The sequence below is a fragment of the Amyelois transitella genome, chromosome 15 (assembly GCF_032362555.1).
Source record: "Amyelois transitella isolate CPQ chromosome 15, ilAmyTran1.1, whole genome shotgun sequence".
Lineage (NCBI taxonomy): Eukaryota > Metazoa > Arthropoda > Insecta > Lepidoptera > Pyralidae > Amyelois > Amyelois transitella.
In genome coordinates, this window is record NC_083518.1 from 5,120,451 (window position 1) to 5,144,857 (window position 24,407).

Consider the following 24,407-nt stretch of genomic DNA (forward strand, 5'->3'; position numbering starts at 1 on the left):
CTAATTTAAAGGAGACGCGGCCGGTGGGATAGATCGCGATACGGTGGTGGCTCGCCAAGAACAATGGGTTCAGGTTGATTGCACTTGACTATGAATAGGGTGTGCAAGTTCGCTACACTGTACTTCCGCGACTTGTATCATGCATAGAATCGCATAAGAGAGCAGTTTAATGGCCTTTATTGAACATTGAATAGATACAGCTTAGAGGCTATTGTTTCTTAAAACTATTTTGAGATTTTATCATTTGTATAGAGGGATTAGCTCTGCATTGAAATGGTAACATTTCTTGGATGACCTACATGTATGAAATATGGGTATGTCAAGTGATTTTGTTTATATAATTTTTTTTTATGAACTTATTTTTCTTAAGAAATTTAAAATTTACCTAATACGCGACAAAATAATTAACCACACTAAAAAGGGCATTGGTTGAACTGAATCTATAAAGTAAACATCGTGTCGTGCATAATTAGGTACGCGCGTTGAACTCTTTTACTTTGACGCGCTTACCGCCATTTTCAAAATCACGATCATCATTTTGTTTACTCTTTTGCTTTATCTCCGTGATAGAATATTTGCAGATGATTATGTACCGATAGCCGGCCGTGGCTCGCAGCGTGGTCTTCCGTGATGTCTAACTAACGGTTGCCAGGCGGCCCTGGGGTAATTTTACCAGGCTAGATACACGGGAACATTTACCGTTTCTTCCCATAATGACTGGGTACACGATGCAAATTATGTCAGTATGCTTACAAGCCTTTTCAATTCACAGGGTCAATACCTGTGTATTTTTTTTTTGGAAAAGCTTATAATGGATATTAAAATAATTGGTACTATTTTTGTAGCCGACGACTTGCTAAACACTACCTAAAACTGAAAACTTTCCTGCTCAAAGTCGTGATGGATACCAAAGGTATGTTATGAAGCGTAAAGAGATAGAACTTAAAAGATTTTAACTAAATTCCCACAGTAACCAGGAAATACAAGAATTTATGCATACAATGAAACTTTTTTAGATCATTATAATTTTAAAGTTGCTTCAAAGTTAATTATAACAACACAATATTAAAACTAAACCTTCATCGATATAAATAATCCCGATGCAGGCCGTGCGGCCCTGTCACGAAGCTGGGCGTATTCTATGCCTGATTTAAGATATGCCGATAGTAAATTGAAATTATTTCTGTGCCATTCGAGCGGCCATTTGCGATGGACAGTATCTGAGATATTCTAATAGTAGAGATTGAAATCAGGGAGTATGATCTGGAAGATTTCGTTAATGGTCTAGAAAAATACAAGTACGAAATCGATTTTTATTATAAATTCTCCATTTTCATACTCGTAGGTACACATGAAATATCACTCTTTATCCTTTACGGAGCAGACGAGAGCCAACAGTCCCATATCTCCTATTTTATTTAAATTTTCCGGTTTATTGCAATTAGGTACATAGTTATCACAATCAATACAAATAAAACATCTACCTATTTCTAATTGATTATTCCCTTTAAAAACTCCCTACACGATCGGCTATTATTATTTTTAACAACACAATGACAGTTTTTAATGATGTGACAATTGTTCCGCCGCACAATGTTTTTCAAAAATTGGCATAAATGCTCAGTTATCTAGAGTATGACATGATAATAACGCATACAGTCAGGTAAATTATATGTTCAGAAAACTGGATTGTACTACAATTGTGTTGTATTTGTGTTCTTAACGGTATTAACCCTCTCTTGGCGAGTTGTGGCCGAGTGGTCCAGAAATCAGAGCAACTGCTCTACCTACATATAAGGGTTTAGTATGAATAGATTAGTATATAGTATGAAGAATCTACCTACGTATGTTAGAAGTAAATATGCAGAATCAGTATATGTCTAAGGGAAGTGTAGCGTTAGTGTAGCAGCGGAGACTGCAACCGGGTTTAACAAAAGATGAGTGAAAGGTAAAATTTTTATGAGCGGATTGATTATTTATTAGCTCTTTCTTCTTACTATCTAAGTGAACAGTGGGCGATATACGATAAATATTTAAAACAAAACTACAAAAACGCTTAATAAAAAGCTATAAGCAACCGTAATTTATTAGCTTCGTCGTCTTATCTTCCATTGTTTACCCGTGAATTAGTAGATAAATCTTATACTTGTCCAGCTAGGAACCACCACGGTGTACTGAGAAAACACGGCTTCGAAGCGGCAAATAAATTGCGTAACCACGATTAACCTTAAGCCACTAAACTGAAATAAACTTTTACGGAACGGAACGTAAAACAAAAGCTTAGAAGTGTTTTATATATTTTTAAAGGTAAAATATTTATATAATTTTAAATATTAACCGAAATTTCATTCTTCAGTTACAGTCACATTTGCATCAGATAAAATATAATATTTAAGTTTGATTGTTTCTTTAATATGACTAACAAAATGACTTTCTTTGGTTTAATGTTTGAAAGTAGCCCATTCCTAGTTATACCATCCGGTAAAAGGACTGCAGCTTCCATCTCGCCTAACGGGGCATCCGACCTACATAAGGGCGCTATTACATCACTAGATTCTCATTATTGACATAACATTACCACGAAGCCCTTAAATCATCGACCTTCTCCCTTTCTTATACGGTCGAAATTGGAGTAATACTCATGGGATATTGCACAGTAATGGTCAAGTCAAGTCAAAACATCGAGTCATCGAGCGGTCACGGTCAGGTAACGGGACCGCCGTCCTAGAAAAGGGCTCGGTGATCTTTAGGCGTTAGTCATGGTTCGACACTTCAATTACAACAAAATATAGCCGTCGTACTGATGATTATGTCAGAGTACTACGAAATTATAGATTTAAAACTCGCACTTGTGTATTACGTCTCTATAGATGGTTTAAGTTTTATATTGATTGAAGCAACGGGTTTAAATTGCCCAAAGAAACCTCGAATAGCATAGGTGTACCTATTTAAAACTATATTTAATGTATTTACATACATTACATGTATTTACATTAAATATAGTTTTAAATTTTATGTTATGACGTTTTGCAGACGAATCTTTGGTATAAAAATGTCAGACTTCGACGACTTTCCTTAGGAGAGTGAAATCTGGGTTCATTTAGTTATCATATTTCCTAAAACTCTTATCATCTATCTTAAAATGATATGAAATCGATAATAATGCTAACCTGATACCATCCCAGTTGGAACATCGATACTGTTCGAACCGTCTTGATAAACAGCCACGGTCTAACAAACCGTGCCCCAAATTCCTGTCTTTCCCGACTTTCTCGAACCTCAAACAAGGTTTAGGTCACAGGTACAAGGTGTACGAGCCCCATATCAATCTATCTGGACCACGATTTCATCAATTCGGACCGCTGCTGTAGAACTCGCTACTGTATTCAGTGGCAATAAGATTCACGATGATGGTATATTATGAACTACTACGTGATAAGACTGTCAAGTCTGGGAAGTGTGCAAGATAGCGGTACGTCGGCGCGGGAGTCTTCGATTTAACGATTTATGACTTAATAAAAACATAAAAACAACCTCCAACTTTCTAGAAGTGAGGTGTAACGTTGAACTCTTATTGATCTAGTTCAGCTAATTTAGGGTTAAATCCTACCGAGGCCATAGTTACCAAAATTTATTTTCCGAGCTTTTAACATAAAATTGGCTGTTAATCAATGGGAACTATATTTTCTATCACCAAAATTTATATTTGTCATCAAGTTGTATCACCTAATAAATAGATCTATCGCCACGAAATATTTTCGTTCTCAGATAAACAAAAATTGTTCCCAGGTATGAATTATCAAATTAATGTTAATATATGTGTAAAATAAGAGATCGATAACCAATAAAATTATATTGAATTACATGAATATAAACTTCGTTCTTATAATAATAGTTTTGTTACTTAAATAATAGCTCTGTGCTCAGAATGGTAGATCTGTCACCAAATAAATCGATTATCGATCCCTGACTGCGACTCCTTTTTATTTGATATTTTGTCACCAATACAGTAGTAACATTTTATTTCGTTCAGATATTAAATTAATAGTATTCGTTACCAATTTAATACATCAATTTATAATTTTAATGAAAAAATGATCAAAGGGGCGGAGACAAATTGGCGCGCTTTAAAAATTGACCAATCCGGCCTCAACGATGGGTAGTAGTTAACTATTGATTATTTTAACTTTACTTAAGTGTTTTATCTACTATTCTGCTAGCCATAAGCCAGCTATTTTAAACCAGCGCTGATTGTTCAGTGGTTATTATTTTTAAGAATAAATATTGATTATTTTAACTTTAATTAAGTGTTTTATCTACTATTCTGCTAGCCATAAGCCAGCTATTTTAAACCAGCGCTGATTGTTCAGTGGTAATTATTTTCAACAATAAATATTGATTATTTTAACTTTAATTGTTTTATTTACTACTCTGCTAAAAATTTTATTTAAATATAATTTATACTACCAGTGGAAATTTAGAACCTTGGGAGTCTAGTTAAGTAGCAGAATCTTTTGGTTGAAACGATGATGACAACCCTAATTTTTTATTTGAACTTAATGCAATTTTCTAGTAACATAATATGATTTATTGGTGATCTCTTTAAATTAGTTTGCTTAAATACTTATTAGGACACACCTATTATAATACATACAAAAACATTTATTTGGTACTAGACCTTATATCTCAGGATTTTAGGTGATTTATTGTGGAACTGATTTTGCATTGTTTGGTGACTACATTTTGGTGACAGATCTACTATGTTGAGGACAAACCCTATTATTTAAGAAACACAAAACTAATTAAATTGGTGATAGCTTAAACGATACCCTTAATCAATGTTCTTTCGATGAGAGGAACCATCGTAAGGCAACCTGCACATTAAAGTACCTAGATGTGTAACCACCATGATCCAAATTAGGTTGGTAGGGAAGAGTGATAAGGTGACTAGTAGGCAAATTCAGTTATCAAGAAGTTAAGAGCGCCCCGGTGATGGGTATAATAACGGAATCAAATTGTAATTACCAAAAGCGCATCTCTTGAATTGGATCTGACTTTTTTTACGTAGGTATTTGAATACCTAGCTTGAATAATTAATTATACATTACCGGATTTACATTTAATATGTTGCGTGTTTTCATGTTTGCGTTAACATGATAATTTCCATTTGCTTTCCGACATCGTTACATGATAAAGTTAATTAATAAATTGTTCTTTGACTAATAAATTTTTATTTATCAACAAATTGCTCACGCAACACACGAGTAGTAAAACTTCTAAAAATCTGCCCTTCGTGCACTTATTAATTCTTTTGCTTATTCTTACATGGGAAGAAAGATTTAGCTGCTTTTAGACGAGATGTTATGTAGGTAGGCAGAGACTACCTCTTTCCATTTGCCACGATCTCTTCATATTTCCTTCGCTTCATCCACATTCATGAGAATTCATTTAGATATCATATTAAGCAAACACTTTAAGATACATCATGAAAAGCGGTTTAATGAGATAAGTGAGTAGAGATCATTTTCTTTGCCCCTGGCCGGTAAACATTATTTGAATTAAAATGTATTATTTTTCCTATAAAAGCTTACGAGTATTATAATGTAGATCAAATTAATATCTCGGCCAACATAACCGTAGTTAGATAACAATCGAAAGAAGTCTGTGTTGAGAGTGAAAGCGTTCCACCAGGTTCACATGTGATCTTACGTGGAATAACTGTCTCTGTAGCGGGTAACAGTGCAAATCTTACTGTAATAGATCTGTTTTTATTTTGTTTACATGTATTGAACAATTTTTTTTGTCAATTAGCGCAATATCTGTTTAGCGGAAACATCAGGTTTTAGTCCATTTGTATGAACTCGAGCCATGTTTGACCCTTAAGCAGAATGATAATCGTGGTGACTGTGTAACGACTAGGTATTGCATAATTTTTGTTGTACAAAGGTATCAAAGTAGATTTTCGCAATAAAAAAAATATTTTGTGTAGTAAATGTAGGAGATAATTCGGACTTAGACTTAAGCTAGAAAAGCGTTGTTTTTCAGGACCAAATTATAGTTATCAATAAATCAACAGCCTCCATAATCTTTCTTATACATACCTTAATGCTTATTAATGCTTCGGTAAAACAAATTTGCGAATGCTAAATTCACACACAGTAGACATTATTACTCTGAAACTATGCAAAATAAATTAGTCGCATATGACCTATTAAATCTATGATTAATGGTCCTTTTTTGCGAGTACTGCATTATGGAAAGTATCATTTGTGGCATTTAGTTATGTGGAATGACTTTCGCTAAAACCTTTCTGTATCTGACATATTTAAGCTTAATTGCCTATTTTGTGGTTTCTAGATCTTCTAAATGTTGCGATTGCGACTAATTTTGATGACAGACTGTGGTTTGCGACTTATGTGAATGACGACCATCATGTTAGTAATGTTATCCAATCCAAGACCTAGGGGATCGGAACTATACATAATAGATCAATTCGTCTGTTTATTTTTAAATTTTTGCCACCGTAAATATCTGTTCTTTTTTAAGTTATTTTATAGCACCATAAGCTTTATCATTTTACGACCAGGACATTAATTTAAACAAATTTAATTTTCTAGTCGTAAAATAAGATAATTTAACACTATTTGTGTCAATGAAAATGATCAAGTTATACTCGTAACTTGAAGATATAACTTGTATGTAATACTAAATTCTTAACTCCTATCTTTAATAAGCTTTGATATTGATTCAAACAACAATATGTGTGTTAAATTTCATGTGCGTTCGTTTTAGTTTCAATGTCTGTCAACTAAAGTTCAAGTATTTGAAGAGAAGATTTAGTCAAAAAAAACAATTAATTACTAGAATTTATCAAATAAATTGATAGGTATAGATAGCAAAATATATACCTAAAAGTCTTCAATGGAAATAAAGAAATCTTTAAAAAAGAAATATAATATTACTTCGATTTGGGAGAGTGAGAGAGAGAGAGAGATAAGGCAACATCATGGCCTGATTATGCTGAAATGTATAGCTATGATCAAACTGATATAAATAAAAACAAGAATAAAATATGTATAAAAAAGTATTGCAAGTGGCTGAACTACTAATAGATCCATCATACTCCTATCGCTTATTAAATATCAATACATCATTATGCTTGCGATAATGATGACATAAGAACGGAACTGTCTGTCATTTGTAACTTTAAACGATGTAAACGTAATAAAGTTGTCGAATAAATGACAAGGAAGCAGCTTATTCTATTTACATTCATTAGTTATAAGATTCTTGAGACATCTTACCTTCTAGTAGTTTTATATAATCTTTTGGTCTACTTTCCATGATTTTGGATAGGTTTAGAATAGTTTTTTAATATTTGGAATGACATCTACTGATGTTACATGTAAATCTAATTGCACTAGTTATCATCAGATAAATCTTTTTTCAATTAACTATAAGTATTATTTTAATATAAGTATTATCTTTAAATTAACCTGTTCTTTCTTGAATTATCTGGTTCCTTGTTTTATTCAAATAATCAATCTCTTTAGACGTTTGTGTATCAATCCCAAGATTCCCATGGCTCGTTAGCTATATTGTTCTCTTTGTCAGCAGTATCTAGTGTAGTTTCATACAATTTGCGGTGTAACGGCTACCGTAACTGTTTGCCGACTGCCTTCGCGTACCACTTGCACGTTTAATGAGCTCTGGTTTTTCGTGACTTTGTTTATTGGGCCACTACTGTGGCTAATAGGTTGTTACTGAATTTTTCCCAACACATTAGTGTCAGTGTGTTCTTAATCTAAATTTAACCTCGGTTTTACATTTTCTTTTCAGTAAGTAATTTATTGCTGATTTCTTAAGGTTATCGATATATCTTGTTTTATGTCCCTTGATACTTTCAGTCCCGATGACTTCAAATCTGTTAAAACCAGCAAGAAAATTTTCATTACATTCTCTTAAATGACTGCAGATTAAGGTTGGCAGTCAAACAACCTTGGTGTTTTGATGCACGAATTATTGGTTTTTGTCTTTTACTGTTGGCCTATAATATTTCCAAGAAAAGATACAAGTAATGAGAGAGTACAAAAGGACTTCTTTAGAGAAGTCTTCTCTTCTTCATTGCAGGACTGGCCCATGACTTCTGATCACAGTGAGAAGTGCGAGTAATTTCAGTGGAGTGAATGTCTTCTGAAATCTAGGGGATCTTACTAGTTTAATTAGTAGGTACCTGTGCTATTATATAAAGAATCAGACAAAACGATACCACAAAATCACCAACACGTATAAAATCGTTAAAATTGCAACAATGAAGTGAAACTCATCGATTATTCGAAGTAATATAAAGGAAACCAACCAACAATAGTGGGAATGTGCGCTGATGTCGCCCAGCAGTGGTGATAAAGCTGGGAAAAGTGGAATTAGATCAGCTATCAGTTTCTGTGTAATACCCTTCATTATACATGCATGTATTATGAACATTTTTAACACAAGCAAAGAAAATAACTGTCGAATATAGTCGGGTTAGCTTACTGGAGCCAGCTCAAAACAAGCGGGAGTTTCGGTATCAATTTATTAGATACTAGTGTGTGTATATGGTAAAATCTCACTTATTTTTATTTGGTAGAACAGGAATATGTGCGTAATTCTGAGTTTAAAACTATAGAAACTTATTAAATTATTTTGTCCATAATTTTGAATTGTTTGGTTTGGATACTAACTAATCTTACAAAAAAATAACCGATATGCTATGCATATACAATTTTCATTCTCGAAGAATGAAAATTAGTAGATAAACTATCCACCGCGAACAAAGTCGCAGGAAAACTAGTTATGAAGTAATACAATTAGATATGTACATTCCTGTAATCTTTCTCTGAATGCACGTCATTTCAAGTTATATTTATACTTGTCCAGCTATAAGCTGCAAGGAACTTGGGTATAAAAACTAAGTGGTTTTCTAGTAAATATGTGATTACTAACCCTGGGAATGCGTACTGGTTCTAAACAGGTTAGGATGGCGATTCTACTTATAACCATGCATGATGTGATTTGCAGACCAAATATTTTTTTAACAGTACTCGTACTAGTTAATTTTTTTTTAAATTTATCAATCTTTCACCATTATGTTTTGTTTCTCCACTTCTTCTTCTTCTCCACCACTTCTCGAATAGTTCTTATATATAAAGCACATAAAATCAAAACGATATACATACCTATAGGATATTTTTCAAACTTTTAGAAAATTCCTTTACTGTAAGGGAAATAAAAGGCTTGCTCTAACCAAGTACAAAACTTAACTATCAGTATTAGCGACTTCATACGCGAATTTATAATTAGTTGGAAGGAATATCTTGTTTGTCCTGTTAAGATTATCTAAAAACGTAATCTTCTCACGGGTAAACGTCGAGTGATGGGAATCCGCAAACACGAATCACGATTATGTAAAGTTATGACGAGTCAACTGTCAAGTTAAATAACTTGTATCAGGAAATAGTCATTGCACTTCACAAGTAAAGTATAAGTGTTAACTTAGTTAGTACTTATATTATGAAGCGAGTTTGTGCCAGAAAGACTACTCAATGTCTTCCTATAGGTATTGCAGATATGAACTAAAACTACCTATAACATTTTAGTAGGTATATGGTATGTGTCGTGTTTCAATTTGTTTAGAAGACTGTCAAACATTTTCGACTCAATGAAATGTATGAAACTAACGAACTCAATATTTTTACAACATGTTAAAAATCTCTAAAATAACCTGACTTTTGCACCATTAACTAAGCAAAGATAGGTACCTACCTACCTAAGTTTTCAGCAGAATAAAAAATGATTAACCATTTACATTATGGTAAATGCACATTTACACTAATATATACATATTGTCAAAAAGGCAAAAATATATTCCAATACTTATGTGTAAATTAATAAAACCTTGAATACATTCAATTTTATACCGGGTTTCTAGAGTAGGTAGATACTTTGTTCAACTATAGCATTTTGTCATTGCAATTATTTGCAAAGGTTACCCTAGTGCACGCCACGCCGATAGCCGTCCTATGACCACTCCCACTTTCACCACTCCTTAGTTATATGTATATGTTTAAATCTATTATATAGTCGTGATCATATTAGGGACATCTATACCATAGTCCATAATTAACTATTATATATTTACAACGCAGATTCTTTATCTACTTATTAACATGAAATTGATTTTATATTAAAAACTAGCTTTCCCCCGCGACTCCGTCCGCGCGGATGTCGGTCTTCGCGTAGATGGTTTATTTCTCCATTTTATTTTCAGTCCGGTCAATTTAGACCAAAAAATAGGAATGAAGCTACATTAATTCCCATCAAGCTGAAAATGAGTATAATTGTTTAAAACACAATCAAAAGCATTATTTCAAAATTCCCCATGATTCCGGTTTAAGGAAAAAAATTACCCAAGGTCAAAGGTAAGAAAATGGGATTTTCACGATTTTCTTCAAAACGGTAAGTTTTATAGGAAAATTACCTCAGACATAGATTGTAGATCATAAAGATATCTATAAAAAGGAATCAATATTTTTTTTCAATAAAGCTACCGTTTCTGAGATATTACGATGCAAAAAGTTGCAAGCGTCATATATGCATAAGCACGTCTCGTATATACTCTATGTAGCAGTAATATAAGTAAAAATATTGTTCTGTCGGTAATTTTAACTTGAATTCAAAATATAAAATATACATAAGTATAATGAAACCCAGTCCCTTCATTTATACTGTAGTGAAACCTTGAGACAACATCTGTCTCTCTGTTTAATTGTGTACGTGGCTAGGGTCGTATAGCTGCTTTATCTCAGAATGCTCAACACATGAAATACCGTTAGTCTTTAAGTCCGTCTCATCTTCAGGTTACTAAATCTAAGGCCGGTTCTGCTTCAAATGAGGCAAAAAACCTCAAAAGGCGCAAATACATATGTAGTTATCGGGATCAAAGTTTACATCAGATGGCAAGTGTGATAGTGATATTGAAAGAGATAACGCGGGGAACATGGTGAATGGAGCTTTGCATGCCTTTATGAGCAGTCAGAAACTATCCAAAAAGGCTCGACTGGCTGTGCACAGGGGCGTGTTGGTCCCGACATTAATGTATGGGAGTGAAAGTTGGGTATGGCAAAAGAAGCACGAAAGCAGAATAAATGCAGTGGAAATGAGAGCGTTAAGGAGTATGTTGGGTGTGAAATTGAGTGACCGGATAAGGATGTGATAAGGGAATGTTGTGATGTGAAAGAAGATGTAGTTACAGGAATAGAAAAGGGTATGTTGAGATGGTTCGGTCATGTGGAGAGGATGAATGAAAACAGGTTGACTAAGCAGATATACATGGAGAGTGTGGAGGGAAAGGTCGGGGTGGGAAGACCTAGACGAACATATCTTGATCAAATTAAGGCCGTCCTGGTAAAGGGTCAGGTCAAAAGTACCCGAAACCGCCGAGCTTGCATGAAGAGAGTTATGAATGTAGATGAAGCAAAGGAAGTATGCAGGGATCGTGGCAAGTGGAAAGAGGTAGTCTCTGCCTACCCCTCCGGGAAAGAGGCGTGATTTTATGTATGTATGTAGTTATCAGTAATATCTATACTTTTGAACCTTTTGGGGTAGAAACTCTGGGACCGGGGGGCCTATCTGCCCATCAGCTTTTCCGACAATTGTCGAAAAAGCTAATTGAGGTATCTCTTGACCGGAGGGCTGGAAATTATCTGGCTCAGAGAATCAGCATTGCCATTCGAATTGGCAATGCTGCCAGCCTTCTGGGCACATTCCCGCATGTTGATGCTATGCAAGGACTGTACAATTTATAAATTAAATTTTAGTTTGTAGTCATCTTTTTTCTTTCTTTTTATAAGTAGTTTTAGTTTTAATTTGATTATTGCATTGAATTTGATAATTGTAATCTCTATTATTGTCCTAAGATGATTTTCTTCACTTAGGGTTATTCTATTTTTTTTTAAATAATAAATGCGAAAGTTAGTCTTGAGTGCCACTGCGTAGTGAAAACACGTGTTTATTCTAACCTATTTCAGACTTTTTCAAGTTTAATAATAAAAAGGTTAAAAAAAAACGCGCTAATAGTACACTACCTCAGAGGTGGCAAGGAAACGGATGCATATTATGACGCTTGCAACTTTTTGCATCGTTATATCACAGAAACGGTAGCTTTGTTGAAAAAAAATATTGATACCTTTTTTATAGATAACTTTATAATCTACAATTTATGTTTGAGGTAATTTTCCGATTTGAAAAACTTACCGTTTTAAAGAAAATTGCGATACACCCATTTTTTACCTTTGACCGTGAGTAAATTTTTTTCCTTAAACCGGAATCATGGGGAATTTTTAAATAATGCTTTTGATTGTGTTTTAAATAATTATACTCATTTTCAGCTTAATGGGAATTAATGTAGCTATGTAGTATTTTTTTCATAGTAATTAGTAGCGGCCCGCTTGTGCAGCAAACGGTTCAAGCCAAAGCCGACTTTAGGCGCTACAGGTTACGGCGCTAAATCCACTGCGGGTAACGCAACGTGTGTTCGCGGTTCTACAGAACAACGTCTATGGATAAACTGAAAAATTAAGATTTTTTTTTCTTCGTATTTTTTCGGGATAAAAAGTATCCTATTTTACGCCCAGGATAATAAGGTATAATTATACCAAGTTTCATCAAAATCGAACCGTTAGTTTTCACGTGATGCCTGAACATACAGACAGACAGACAAAAATTTTTTTAATCACATTTTTGTATTTGGTATCGATCCAGTAACAACCCCTGCTATTTATTTTTTCAATATTTTCAATGTACAGAATTGACCTTTCTACAGATTTATTATATGTATCATGGGGAATTTTTAAATAATGCTTTTGATTGTGTTTTAAATAATTATACTCATTTTCAGCTTAATGGGAATTAATGTAGCTATGTAGTATTTTTTTCATAGTAATTAGTAGCGGCCCGCTTGTGCAGCAAACGGTTCAAGCCAAAGCCGACTTTAGGCGCTACAGGTTACGGCGCTAAATCCACTGCGGGTAACGCAACGTGTGTTCGCGGTTCTACAGAACAACGTCTATGGATAAACTGAAAAATTAAGATTTTTTTTTCTTCGTATTTTTTCGGGATAAAAAGTATCCTATTTTACGCCCAGGATAATAAGGTATAATTATACCAAGTTTCATCAAAATCGAACCGTTAGTTTTCACGTGATGCCTGAACATACAGACAGACAGACAAAAATTTTTTTAATCACATTTTTGTATTTGGTATCGATCCAGTAACAACCCCTGCTATTTATTTTTTCAATATTTTCAATGTACAGAATTGACCTTTCTACAGATTTATTATATGTATAGATATAGATTTTACGAATCTTTAACTTTTAGGTAAACATGTTTTCTTCGTTCACTATGTTACTGATAAGCTGATTATATTTAATTTTATTCTTCTTTTTTTTAAGGAAGTAAAACTAAGTTCTTAATAGTCTGTTCTAAACTTCTATGTTCTTGTTCCACCATGTTTACTAACGGCGCGCGGCGCAGGCGCATAATACCTTCTTCGACAGAAAGAAATCTCGCCAAATTGCTTTAACTGTGGAACTCGTTGCTTGACACAATAAATCACACAAAAAAACTATAAGCAGGTGCCGTTAATGTCATCAACATCATAAAATACTTGTGACGTACCTAACTAAAAAACCTAGGTTTAATGACGTCTATAAAATACCTTGCTATAATACTCGTATATCTTTAAATTAATTCATTCTGGAGAGGAGCCCGGGGTATAAATTTGACGATGGTTCCTGAATTGGGTGAGTCAGGTTTTTACACGAAGGGACTCCTATCTCACCTATGCAGTGGATCGCACTCAAATCGGATCATGGTTACCTCAAGTTTCCGCACGTTGGTTTTCCCTTACCGTAAGTGAATATATAAAGTTAAAAGATAATACACATTTTTGTCAATAATCAAAGCAAAGTTTTTAACTTTTCGGATCAAGGAACCGAGATAAATAACTTTGTAGTAGGTAATAAGTGGAAACTATTTTAAAATACAAGTGAGATAAAACTAAGTAAGTACTACAACTTGTATTCGTTCCCCATCGCAACCTGTAATCCCACGCGAAGCCGCCAGATATACTGAGGATAAGACCTAGAACGGTCACGGAAACGCTGTATAAATACATAGATATAATGGTTACCTAGTTGATTTAAGTACTACTTTGAGGTATTAAAATTTGAAGTAATTATGGTAAACGGGATCGTGAAGTAGAAGAAGATGAAAAAAAGAGAAACACACAATCAATAGACTAATGAAATATTTACGATGATTGTTAAAATAAAAACAAAATTTATGAACTGATCTAATGGGTTGATAAATCATACGAAACTCAAATGTCAAAGCGAAGATTGAAAACAAGGAAACAACAATCTCAGATTGCAATTACGAAGTTATCACACTTACAGATACAAATCGATTATACCTCACAAAATTGGACATTATTCGGACCGTACGAAATTAGGTGCCAATGAACTTCACGGCGGCTAATAGTAGAGAAGCCAAGAAGAAAATTATAAATGCTATTATCTACTGCCTGTTATTACGACTGGTTGTTTATGCTTTATGGAACTAGATTCTTAAGTTGGTTTTAGGTTTGTTTGTCGGTTGGGCAAAGTTACTCTAGTTTAGATATAAGAGTGCCATCTTCGAGATGAATTCTAGGTATTAAATTGATGTTTAAATGTACAAACATATTGATAAAATAAAATCCATGTCTATGTTTATCACTTAAAAAATTGTAACGGAAAATATAAAGATCTTTTTACATTTAAGCATGATTAAATTAAAACAGCAAAACCTATAAATACTGAAGTTGTAAATTAATCTTATCATGGTCCAACCCTTACTACTTATAATTTATTTATACCTAAGTGAAACGCAAGCATGTAATCTTCTTATTCCGCGGTTATCCATCCAAATCCAATGCACCATGATTTGATCCGACGTGAAATTAGAAATTATAAGGCAGATATTCATACTCAGAAAACCGATTCTAATTAAAGTTGGAACAGCCCGTTGGCACTTCTTTTATTACTATTTTGATAGGCGAAAACATGACTGTGTAATGATACGTTATGAATTTGTTTTTATTTTTTAAGAGTACTTTAAAGATCGTCTAAACTTTTAATAGTATAATCTAATTATAAAAAAATTGTTTGCATGCGATACGAGTATTTTGATCAACATTTGAGATAAACTTTTCAATGCTTTGTACATTTATATACATGTGTTAGTTTTGAATAAACAATAGATATGGTAGACTTATAAAATTTGTACCAGTTTTACGACATTCTGTTTCATTGTTTTAATAGGATCGGACCCATAAACTCGCGGGCAGAATCAGATCACACGCGCGGAAAAAATTGCTTTCACCGAGATCGTTTCCAATAATTTGATCGCTTCTAGGTGAATAGGTCGTTGCGTGATCAAGCACTATGTTGGCCTTGACCTACAAACAAAACAATATACCTATTGGTGTGAATCTTACATGCATGCGAAGATAATCGCTCTAGTTTTTGAAAGACGGTTATTTATTATAGATTCACCTCTATATTATTAAAACATCATCAAGTTATGATAAAGTTCACGGTCTTACCAATCGGTGATGGAGAAAGCATTATTTTTTTGTAAATCATAAGCAATTAACTAGTTTAAAGGATGTAGCAGCAAATCTAATCGAATAGATCCTTATTTGTGACCCAAGTCCGTAAAAGTTGTCATATCAGCCATTTGATAAAATTTCATTAAGATTAAGAACTTCGACTATATTTATAAAAATGGCCATTTGATGTACAATTTCAAAACACTGCGGTCAATTTGTTAAAACAAAACAACACGCAATCGTGAATCAGCTGTTATGTAATCATTTACCCCTTTTATCTACGACGTGTGCCATTACAGGTCAGCTCACATTGCTTTCATTGAGACATCAAGCAAGTACATTGACTTGGGTAAGTTCGTTTGCTATTGTTAAAATCGAGAGAACGATAGGTGTTTCGTGATGTTATTATTAAATGGTGATTCTAAGACCTGCTGAGCTTTGGCTTGCATTCCTCGAAGAACGCAACCGCAGATTGAGTTCCACCAGCCATTTAGCTCCGTTCTAGACCATTATCTATCGTCAATAAACTGAGAACTACTTTAACATTCCTTTGCATCGACTGTTTCTTCAATAGCAATTACTTTTGAGTTATAACAATTATTTTCATGAGCAAATATTAAAAAAGCATCATTTGCTTATTTAAGCACAGGTTTTATGATCAATTTAATGAGAATTGCACACGAGTCAATTTATTTTCCAATTATGTATACAGTTTGGACTTTCGCAAATTGATTGACGATACTATAAATCATGTCCTGTATTCCATTATTATGATCTCCTCGTAGACACATGAATGCATATAAATCACACCCGTCGTATGGAAGTGTATCTACGATGAATGTCTTTGTTGAATGACAAAATTTATTATATGCGCTCTTTACTGCTCTACCCACGGTAGGAAACATTGGGCTTTAATATATTCTTAATAATTAAAATCAACTGCCTATGTATCATAAATGTAAACTTGCATGATTTAAATAGACGCAGATAAAAAAATCAGTTTATCTTTCTCTTACCATTGTTTGCAGATTTGCTTATTAACTTTACGATGTAATTGAAGTCCATCCTTAAAAATTACGGTAAATATTAACGATCCATTCACACGCGCTGAGTATAACTCCTAGTTTCACAGAATACAGTTTTAATTGTATCTAATTAGAAATTACGCAATGTGACAAAGCTGGCCGTGTAATCTTCATGATGTTAAATAATAAAGCTCGGAGGCTGTTCCGCTTTATAAAGAGTTGTTACGTCATTTAATTGTTAATTTATAAAGAGATGATCTCAGGCAAACAAAGTTACAGTCCAATTTGTTCTTAGTCTATTCATGGTAGGGCCAAGATTTCTTACAAAATCTCAAATAATTAATAAAGGTGGGTTCACCATAAGCGAGTAACTGATTTTATTCAAATAAATTAAACTTTTAAAGATTAAACTCACTCAAAGGTTTGCCATTATATTTGTAGGCAATGATTATTTTATTATTAGTATTTTTAAGATTTTCGATATTTTTTATTTATAAGTGTATAGTAAATAATTAGTTAAACATTATAAAGCTTTAAACCGACAGATTCAAAAAGTGGTTACTAGGTATGAGAAATATAAATTGACAGACTATCATTATGTAGTTGCTTAGAAATATACGTACCACGTCGACAATTTGATTGTACTCTAAACAGTTCTAATCGAAGTGGAGTATCAGAAATAACGAGGGAGCGGAAACCTAGCGGTATCGTAACAATATAGGGCATTGTGTGGAGTTACTTAAAGTGCTTTTGCCCGTTTTTGGCATGCAATTGTGAAATGGCTATTGTTATAGTTATTATATCTTTTTAGTGATAATGAAACTTCTAATTACTCTATAAAATTGTTGTTGCCAATTGTTATTATACGCAACCCACAATATTATACTTATGCTCTCATATCTTAAATTGATTTTAGTTCGATAATATCTCTTTACTAATTTTAGATCTGGATGGACCTAAAATATCTATTAATTTATGAAAAAATCTTAAAAACACACTTATAGTTATTAAGTGAACTTAATCCTAAAGGTTTTTTCTACCAGTATCCTTCAGAAAATGGTTAACAAATATGAATGCAGAATTTTTCTCGACTTCAGCAATTTTTCACAAATGTTTGTTTGTAAGACAAAGTTTTTCTTATTTCTCAGGGCGCGCAGAGATGTGGCGTGCAGTACTGCTATCGTGCGCATTAGTGTGTCACGGCCAGCAGACTAGCCCAAACCGGGTCGTTGACCTCACCAGCACGTGCGACAAGGGCTCCCTCACTGTACACCTAGGCATGGAACAGCCCTTCAAGGGACTCGTCTTTAGCAAGGACTTCTCTAGGGAGTGTCGAGTTCAAGGTACTTTGTATTTTGCTTACTTTCCGTTAAAAAATTTATTTGCCATGATAAGTGAGAAGCACATTTGGCATTATTGTCAGCCGCCACCGTTTCTTTCCTAAGAATTTCATAAAAGACGACTAATGTACTTAATAAGAATACTTGAAGTACTCTCTCTCTCTAATCTTTTCTTGCTCCCGGTTGCACCCTCCACTGCAACACTTCCGGACCCAAGGTCCGCCCCCTGACACATATAGTACTAGAATTTGTTGAGTAATTTTTTTATCGAACCCAATTTAGGTTAGTTCTTTCGTGTAATTACCGGGTTCTGACTCCAGATCAAAGTCGCAGACTACGGGCAAGCGCCACGGTGGTGACGATAGAGACACACTAAATTAGGCTTAGATTTTTCTCCTTAAAAAGGTTTATATTTTCTTCCGTTTCAGGTAGTTTCCAAAACCGGGTGACCCTCCACTTGCCGTCGAATGCGTGTGGCGTGCGTACGTCTACCTTAAACAGCTCCATCTCAGAGCCGGACAATGAAGACTTGTATTACAACGTGGAACTCGTGGTGCAGATGGACAAGCATCTGCAGCAGTCTGCCGACCAAGACATAGTGGTGCGGTGAGTTATCTTTACTTTATGGTGGAATTAACATTTTATTATCTGTACTTACATTTTTCTCCAATGTTATTTTGAGGTAAGAGAATTGCACTTTTAGAGCCATATATTCAGAAACATGTTTTTTGAGAGTGAAGGGGTTGCTGCTTTTCTTCACAGAACTTAGGTGACCAGAACTAGAGATATTTTTTTAGTGGGCAATAAATTTGGTACCACTCTTTTTTCCCCATTAAACACTCTCCTCCCCATTAAGGATACACCGATCGATATCGAGGTAGGTAACCTAGCAGGTTATTTATAATCATAGTATTAAACCAATATAAAACACGAAGTGTGAGAAAAAAATTATGTTTTGCCGCGTCTAGGTTTTATGCGATAGGAATGAAGCCACTTTATCTTTACGGCATCAAACCGGTTCTAAGTTCCGATAAAATGGATTTATTAGAAAATCCATTATTTTATAAAGCTCTATGAATAAAACATTATCCAGGTTACTGTCTTCGATGGTGTTATAGCTTTTATTTCACGTTAAGAGGGTCCGGTGTACCGCGGACTCGTTTCACATGAGTGCCCAATAGCGCTAAGTATTAGAGGATTTAACACAATTCAGAACTTAAATAGCATTAGCTATAAAGTCCTGCAAAGCTATAAAGTACTTTATCAAGAGCACGATATAAAGCAAATCAGTAGCTATAACTAAGCTTTACCAAGTAAATTTAATATTTTACTGAAACTTTTTTGAGCGAGTTTGCAGACAGCGCACATGTCAAATACATTCAGTAGAAAAGTGGAAAAGTTTATTTTTACTCTTATAATTTGAAAGCAATCGTCCGTTCTAAAGGATCATTTCCATAGTACCTAAGCTTTTCGCTTTTCGGTTCAAAACCAACGGACTACAACGCATGCACATCCAACATCGTAGATTTTCTGAAAATTCCATCAGAAAGGGCGATAGGAACTCGCTAACAAATTTTATTAATATTTAATATAAGCAAAGAAGAAGGCCTTCATATTTTCTTAATTTAACACAGCAATAATATTTATGTTTTAGATGTAAATTGCAACGTCGTGCAGTGCGCATTAATAGTTCAGCGTTGGAAGGTGTCATAAGTACCAAATTACGTGAAATGATGGGGCATGATATGAAGAAAATAAGGTAAATATATCTCGCAACATTTTAGCATTATAATTAAAGGAAACTCCTGCAATGCTTGCGGAGGACGGGAGACGCTTCGAGTTAAACCTGCCTTACCAAATCCGAAATCATGGTTACATACATTGTCAACCACAACCGGGACCAACGCCAGTATGATATAATGATCGAACGATATTTAAGGAATTACCAATTACCACTTAGGGTCAAGTCTTTATGATTAATGATAAACCAACTACTTAGCTAATATTCGTTTTAATAAAAAATATTGCTCACTTCCAGGACGGGACGTAATCGGCACGGATTCGTGACCCCCGCGGAGTTAGAACAGCGACAATGGCTGATGGAGGCTGCCAGGGCCTGGATGCAGCTAGCACCAGTATCAGCCAGCACAGAGCCCGACACCGTGGAGGTCGGGCAGCCCACTAGGCTGCTCATACAGTGCACGCTGCCAGGTCAGTGCAGTACCTCTGAATGTTGGTAACGTAATCTGATAGAGACAGCCAACACTGCGCTACTAGGCAGTGATCTGTGCTGTTCTCGAATTTGACGCTAAGAGCTTCATTATGCAGATGGTATAGGTACCATATGATAAGATGGAGTGGAACCCACATCATGGCTTCACTGTAATAGTAATTTAGGTACTAGTAATAGTGAACTAGCATCAGATGGACTTTTTAAAGTAGCCCCTCAGAGGAAACTAATTATGTTCATTTTTTTAATTCCAGTTGGTATTGGCCTTCGAGTTACCAACTGCATCGCCCACGACGGCCTCGGCGAGGCTTCTCAGAAGTTGCTAGACGAAGCAGGCTGCCCCATAGACGAGGCCATCTTCAACAAGCCTACCATCCACCGCCACCAACACAGAACAGAAGTCGACTTGTCTGATTTAGAACCAGTTGATCCTCAGCGAAACATTGACGAAAACGCGAACATAAAACTATCAAGATCAGATCCTGAATTCATGTTTAAAAATATAATGACGTATCAACATGCTGTCACTACTTTTGCGGCATTCAAATTCCCTGATCGGGCTAAACTACATTTATCATGTGGAATCGAGTTGTGTAAAGGACAATGCCCGCCTGTTGACTGCAAGGCACTACAGAAACCCCAGCAAACCCGAGATGGACTGGTGAGAAAAGCTCGGTTGGATAAGGACGCTAAAGGAGTGGTTATTGATAGACTTGAAGTATACAATAGTATTGAAGTTTTGGCGCCAAATATTGAGCTGGAAGATGAGGCGTCGATTAGAGGTAAATTTATTCATCGTACCTAATAAGTTAATAATACTATAAGAAGGTAGGATTTAAGTCCACGGTCGGGAGGCCGTGGATTCGATACCCGCTAGAAATATTTATGTCGTTCATTCTTGAACCATCTTCATCATCAACCATAGTCCAATTATAAAGATAATATGTCTTTGGTTCAGCCTCCGTGTAGTAGACATAAGAAGAACCCCATCACATATTTCATTTGCTGCGTATAGAAATAAAATCCTCAAAATTATTTTTATGCACCACTAGTACATATCTGTAAACATTAGACCTACAGTGAAACCGTGATGTCTTTTTCAGGTTCACGAAGAATTGAAGCGGAAGAAGATGAATTGATAAGAAAATTCTCGCCTGGAGACAAAACCATCTGCCTCTCTCCCGGAAAAATGGCACTGGCCTTCTGCGTGTTAGGGGTAATTTTTCTCTGTGCTATAGCTGTAGCATTCATATCGCTGGTGCGAGCGAGACGGCGACTAGGCCGTGAACCACTGCATACATCTCTCTCGTTCTACACTGGCAGCAAAAGCATGTTTTCTTCTAGTGAGAGTTCTAGCTCAGGGTTAAGCGGTAGCAAGCTACTTTTAACTGACAGTCCATATTTGGACCATCACTCTTCTTCAAGCAATAACTGGCCGTATTCACGAGCCTTCTAAGTAAACCTCGATTGACTGATTAATAAGTAGATCACTAACTTAGATGATATTACGATTCACGCAAATCCTTTACAAAGAAAAATCGTGAGCAGGTGGCAAAAAGACGCTCATAGGCACGTTGAGTAACCTGGCACAAATCATGTTTTAATGAATAAAGAAAAAACCACCAATATCTTTTTTTAGTAGGTAGATAGATGTGTGTAGGTGTCCGACCAAGTTTCCGCCAAACTTGGTCGGATTAATTAAAGCTGACGATGCCCATTGTAGGAATAAACTTCCAAAGGTTTTTTGGTTTTGGTAAGCTATTTATTTGCAAAATAATAATATGAGTTTACATGTAGGTATTGTTTATGATGACAAGTTGAGGTGGCGCTTTTGATATTATCGGATAGATACTCAGTGTAGGATTATACAAAATAGAAGATGTCAGTGCTTAGACAATTTACTTCATATCACTTAATAATTAACAATTTACAGACAAACCGGAATAAAAATTATTTTCTCCATTCATTTATAAATATGAAGAAAGAAAGGTATTTATTCAAAATCTATGTTAGGATGTTCGTTGACACGACACACAAGACAACACACATAGCTACCTAAGCTATGTGTCTTCTTTCCTCAATTTCATTATTTTTGAGATTCACCGCAGAGTAAAAGGAAGAGAGAAGCTAAGATATATTGTCGTATGAACGTTCGTGAATCAACCCCCAGATAACGACGCAGCCGAGAATAGCATAGATAAGAGTGTGGTTGTTGAAACTACATGCGGATTATTAACGAACGTCGACTAAGCAAATGTTTATGTTATTTTTTCCCTCTCTGAGGTTAATTAGGAAAAAAAATTAAGAGAGAGTTGGTAAGAAATATGCAATTTCAACGTTCTTGAAAAGACCCCATGATATGAGGTAAGTTAGTCCTAAAGGGCAACACCATAATTTTTGATAAATTTTTTTATGTAGACGGTGGAGCATACAGAAAAGTATAATATACCTTATCAAAAATGGTATCTACCTACGTTTCTGTGACATGCTTCTTATTTGTGAGATTCACCAAGTATCTTTACCGATTAATAAAAGGGTGCGGGACTGGGTTCTAGGTATTACTAAAGTTAACATTAGCGCCACCTCGAGTACTAGTGTAGTTTTTAAAAACTATTTATCTTGAATAATGATGAGATTGTGATATGTTGTAAGAAGTATGTTTTTATACATATGTACTTAAGTAGGTACTATAAATACATTTTTATCATAATAAATTATTTAAGAAAAATCTTTTGTATTTTTTTTTCTCAAGTGCTTGTGTCCAATGAGAGCACTAGTGTAGTGTAGTCCCTCTATATAACCATGATAAAACCAACGAATACCTATGGTAAAGTTTTTGACGAAGTACGGTCGCGTTCATAATTGCAGTCATAGTTCGCAAAACTTTATAGCTTGCACCGCTGCTATCACTCACACATTCACACAAATAACACAATAAACAACAAGCGGTGAAACGTTGGGTAACCCGCCATCAAGAAGAGGGTAGTGAAAAAAAAAAAGTCGTCCGCTAATCAACACAGCGACATGCCACACAGCGGAGATCCATGGTGGAACAGTACGAAAATAATGACTTCATACCGACCAGAATATTTGCGGAACAGTTCGACACATCAGTGGTTACTGTTCGTCGAGTTTGCACCGTGAGGGACTGCACCACAGGCAGCCAGCAAGAAAGCCGTATTTATCCGAAATAAATAAGCAAAAACGTTTAGAATTTGCTCGGCAGTATTTGGATTTTGACTGGAAAAAAGCGATATTTACGGACGAAAAGTTCGTTTATGTCATCACAACACGGTAGGCTTCATTTATGGCGAAGAAATGCAACTCGATATGAAGAAAAAAATATTGTGCCAAATATGGAGTCTGGACGCATATCTGTAAATATGTGGGGCTGGATGAGTGCTGCTGGACCTGGGGAACAGGTGTGGATAGCAGGACGCGCTACAGCTGCTCATTATGTGCAAGTGCTGCAAGAAACCATGTTACCAACTATGCGGTGTATTTATCCGATTGATGATATGCCAACATATCATTTGTGCAAGACAACTTCCCTGTGCATCGAGTCCATATAGTGCGTGAAAGGTTCTACCAATTTATATTAAAAGTACTAATTACTTAGATAGTATTTTAAGGACAGCTTCAATATCTTTTCTTTATGAAAACGAATAATTAAGCTGTAACCTTAATAATAGGAGATAAGAGGATGATACAATTAGTGTAATATACTATATATGTATAGCTTTATATAATCATCAATGTGTAAATAAAACTATAGGTAAACGGTTTCAATAAAATTTACTAATTTTAATTATTGAGTGTTTTATTTTGCTCCCTCTTGTTTGATATTTCTTGCTGATTTCCGTGTTTGAAGACACGGGTATTGTAATTCTTAGATATCAGTTAGTTAGTTAGTCAGTCAGTTACTTAGTTCAAATGGCACCTTGTAACATTAAAAATTGTCAGTAACACTAAAATATACAAAAAAAAAGTCCTTGAATAACTTCGGAATCTAAGTAACGCTAGTAACTAGAACAAGCGAGTGTGAGCAAGCGAGATTATCTCATATATCTTAGATCTCACTTGCTCACACGAAATAATAAAATTACTACCCAATAACTT

The 24,407-nt window shown here is 34.9% G+C and overlaps 1 protein-coding gene across 1 annotated transcript in view; it reads left to right on the plus strand.

Moving 5' to 3' along the window:
• Positions 1–22,937, plus strand: part of LOC106136342 (uncharacterized) — a 33,032-nt gene extending 10,095 nt beyond the window's left edge. The window contains exons 2-7 of the mRNA XM_013336866.2: positions 17,867–18,061; positions 18,487–18,664; positions 19,713–19,817; positions 20,097–20,269; positions 20,543–21,070; positions 21,392–22,937. Of these exons, the coding sequence (XP_013192320.2) occupies positions 17,878–18,061; positions 18,487–18,664; positions 19,713–19,817; positions 20,097–20,269; positions 20,543–21,070; positions 21,392–21,744 (1,521 nt within the window). The 5' untranslated portion in view covers positions 17,867–17,877 and the 3' untranslated portion in view covers positions 21,745–22,937. The remainder of the gene's footprint in view (positions 1–17,866; positions 18,062–18,486; positions 18,665–19,712; positions 19,818–20,096; positions 20,270–20,542; positions 21,071–21,391) is intronic.
• The last annotated feature ends 1,470 nt before the right edge of the window (positions 22,938–24,407 follow it).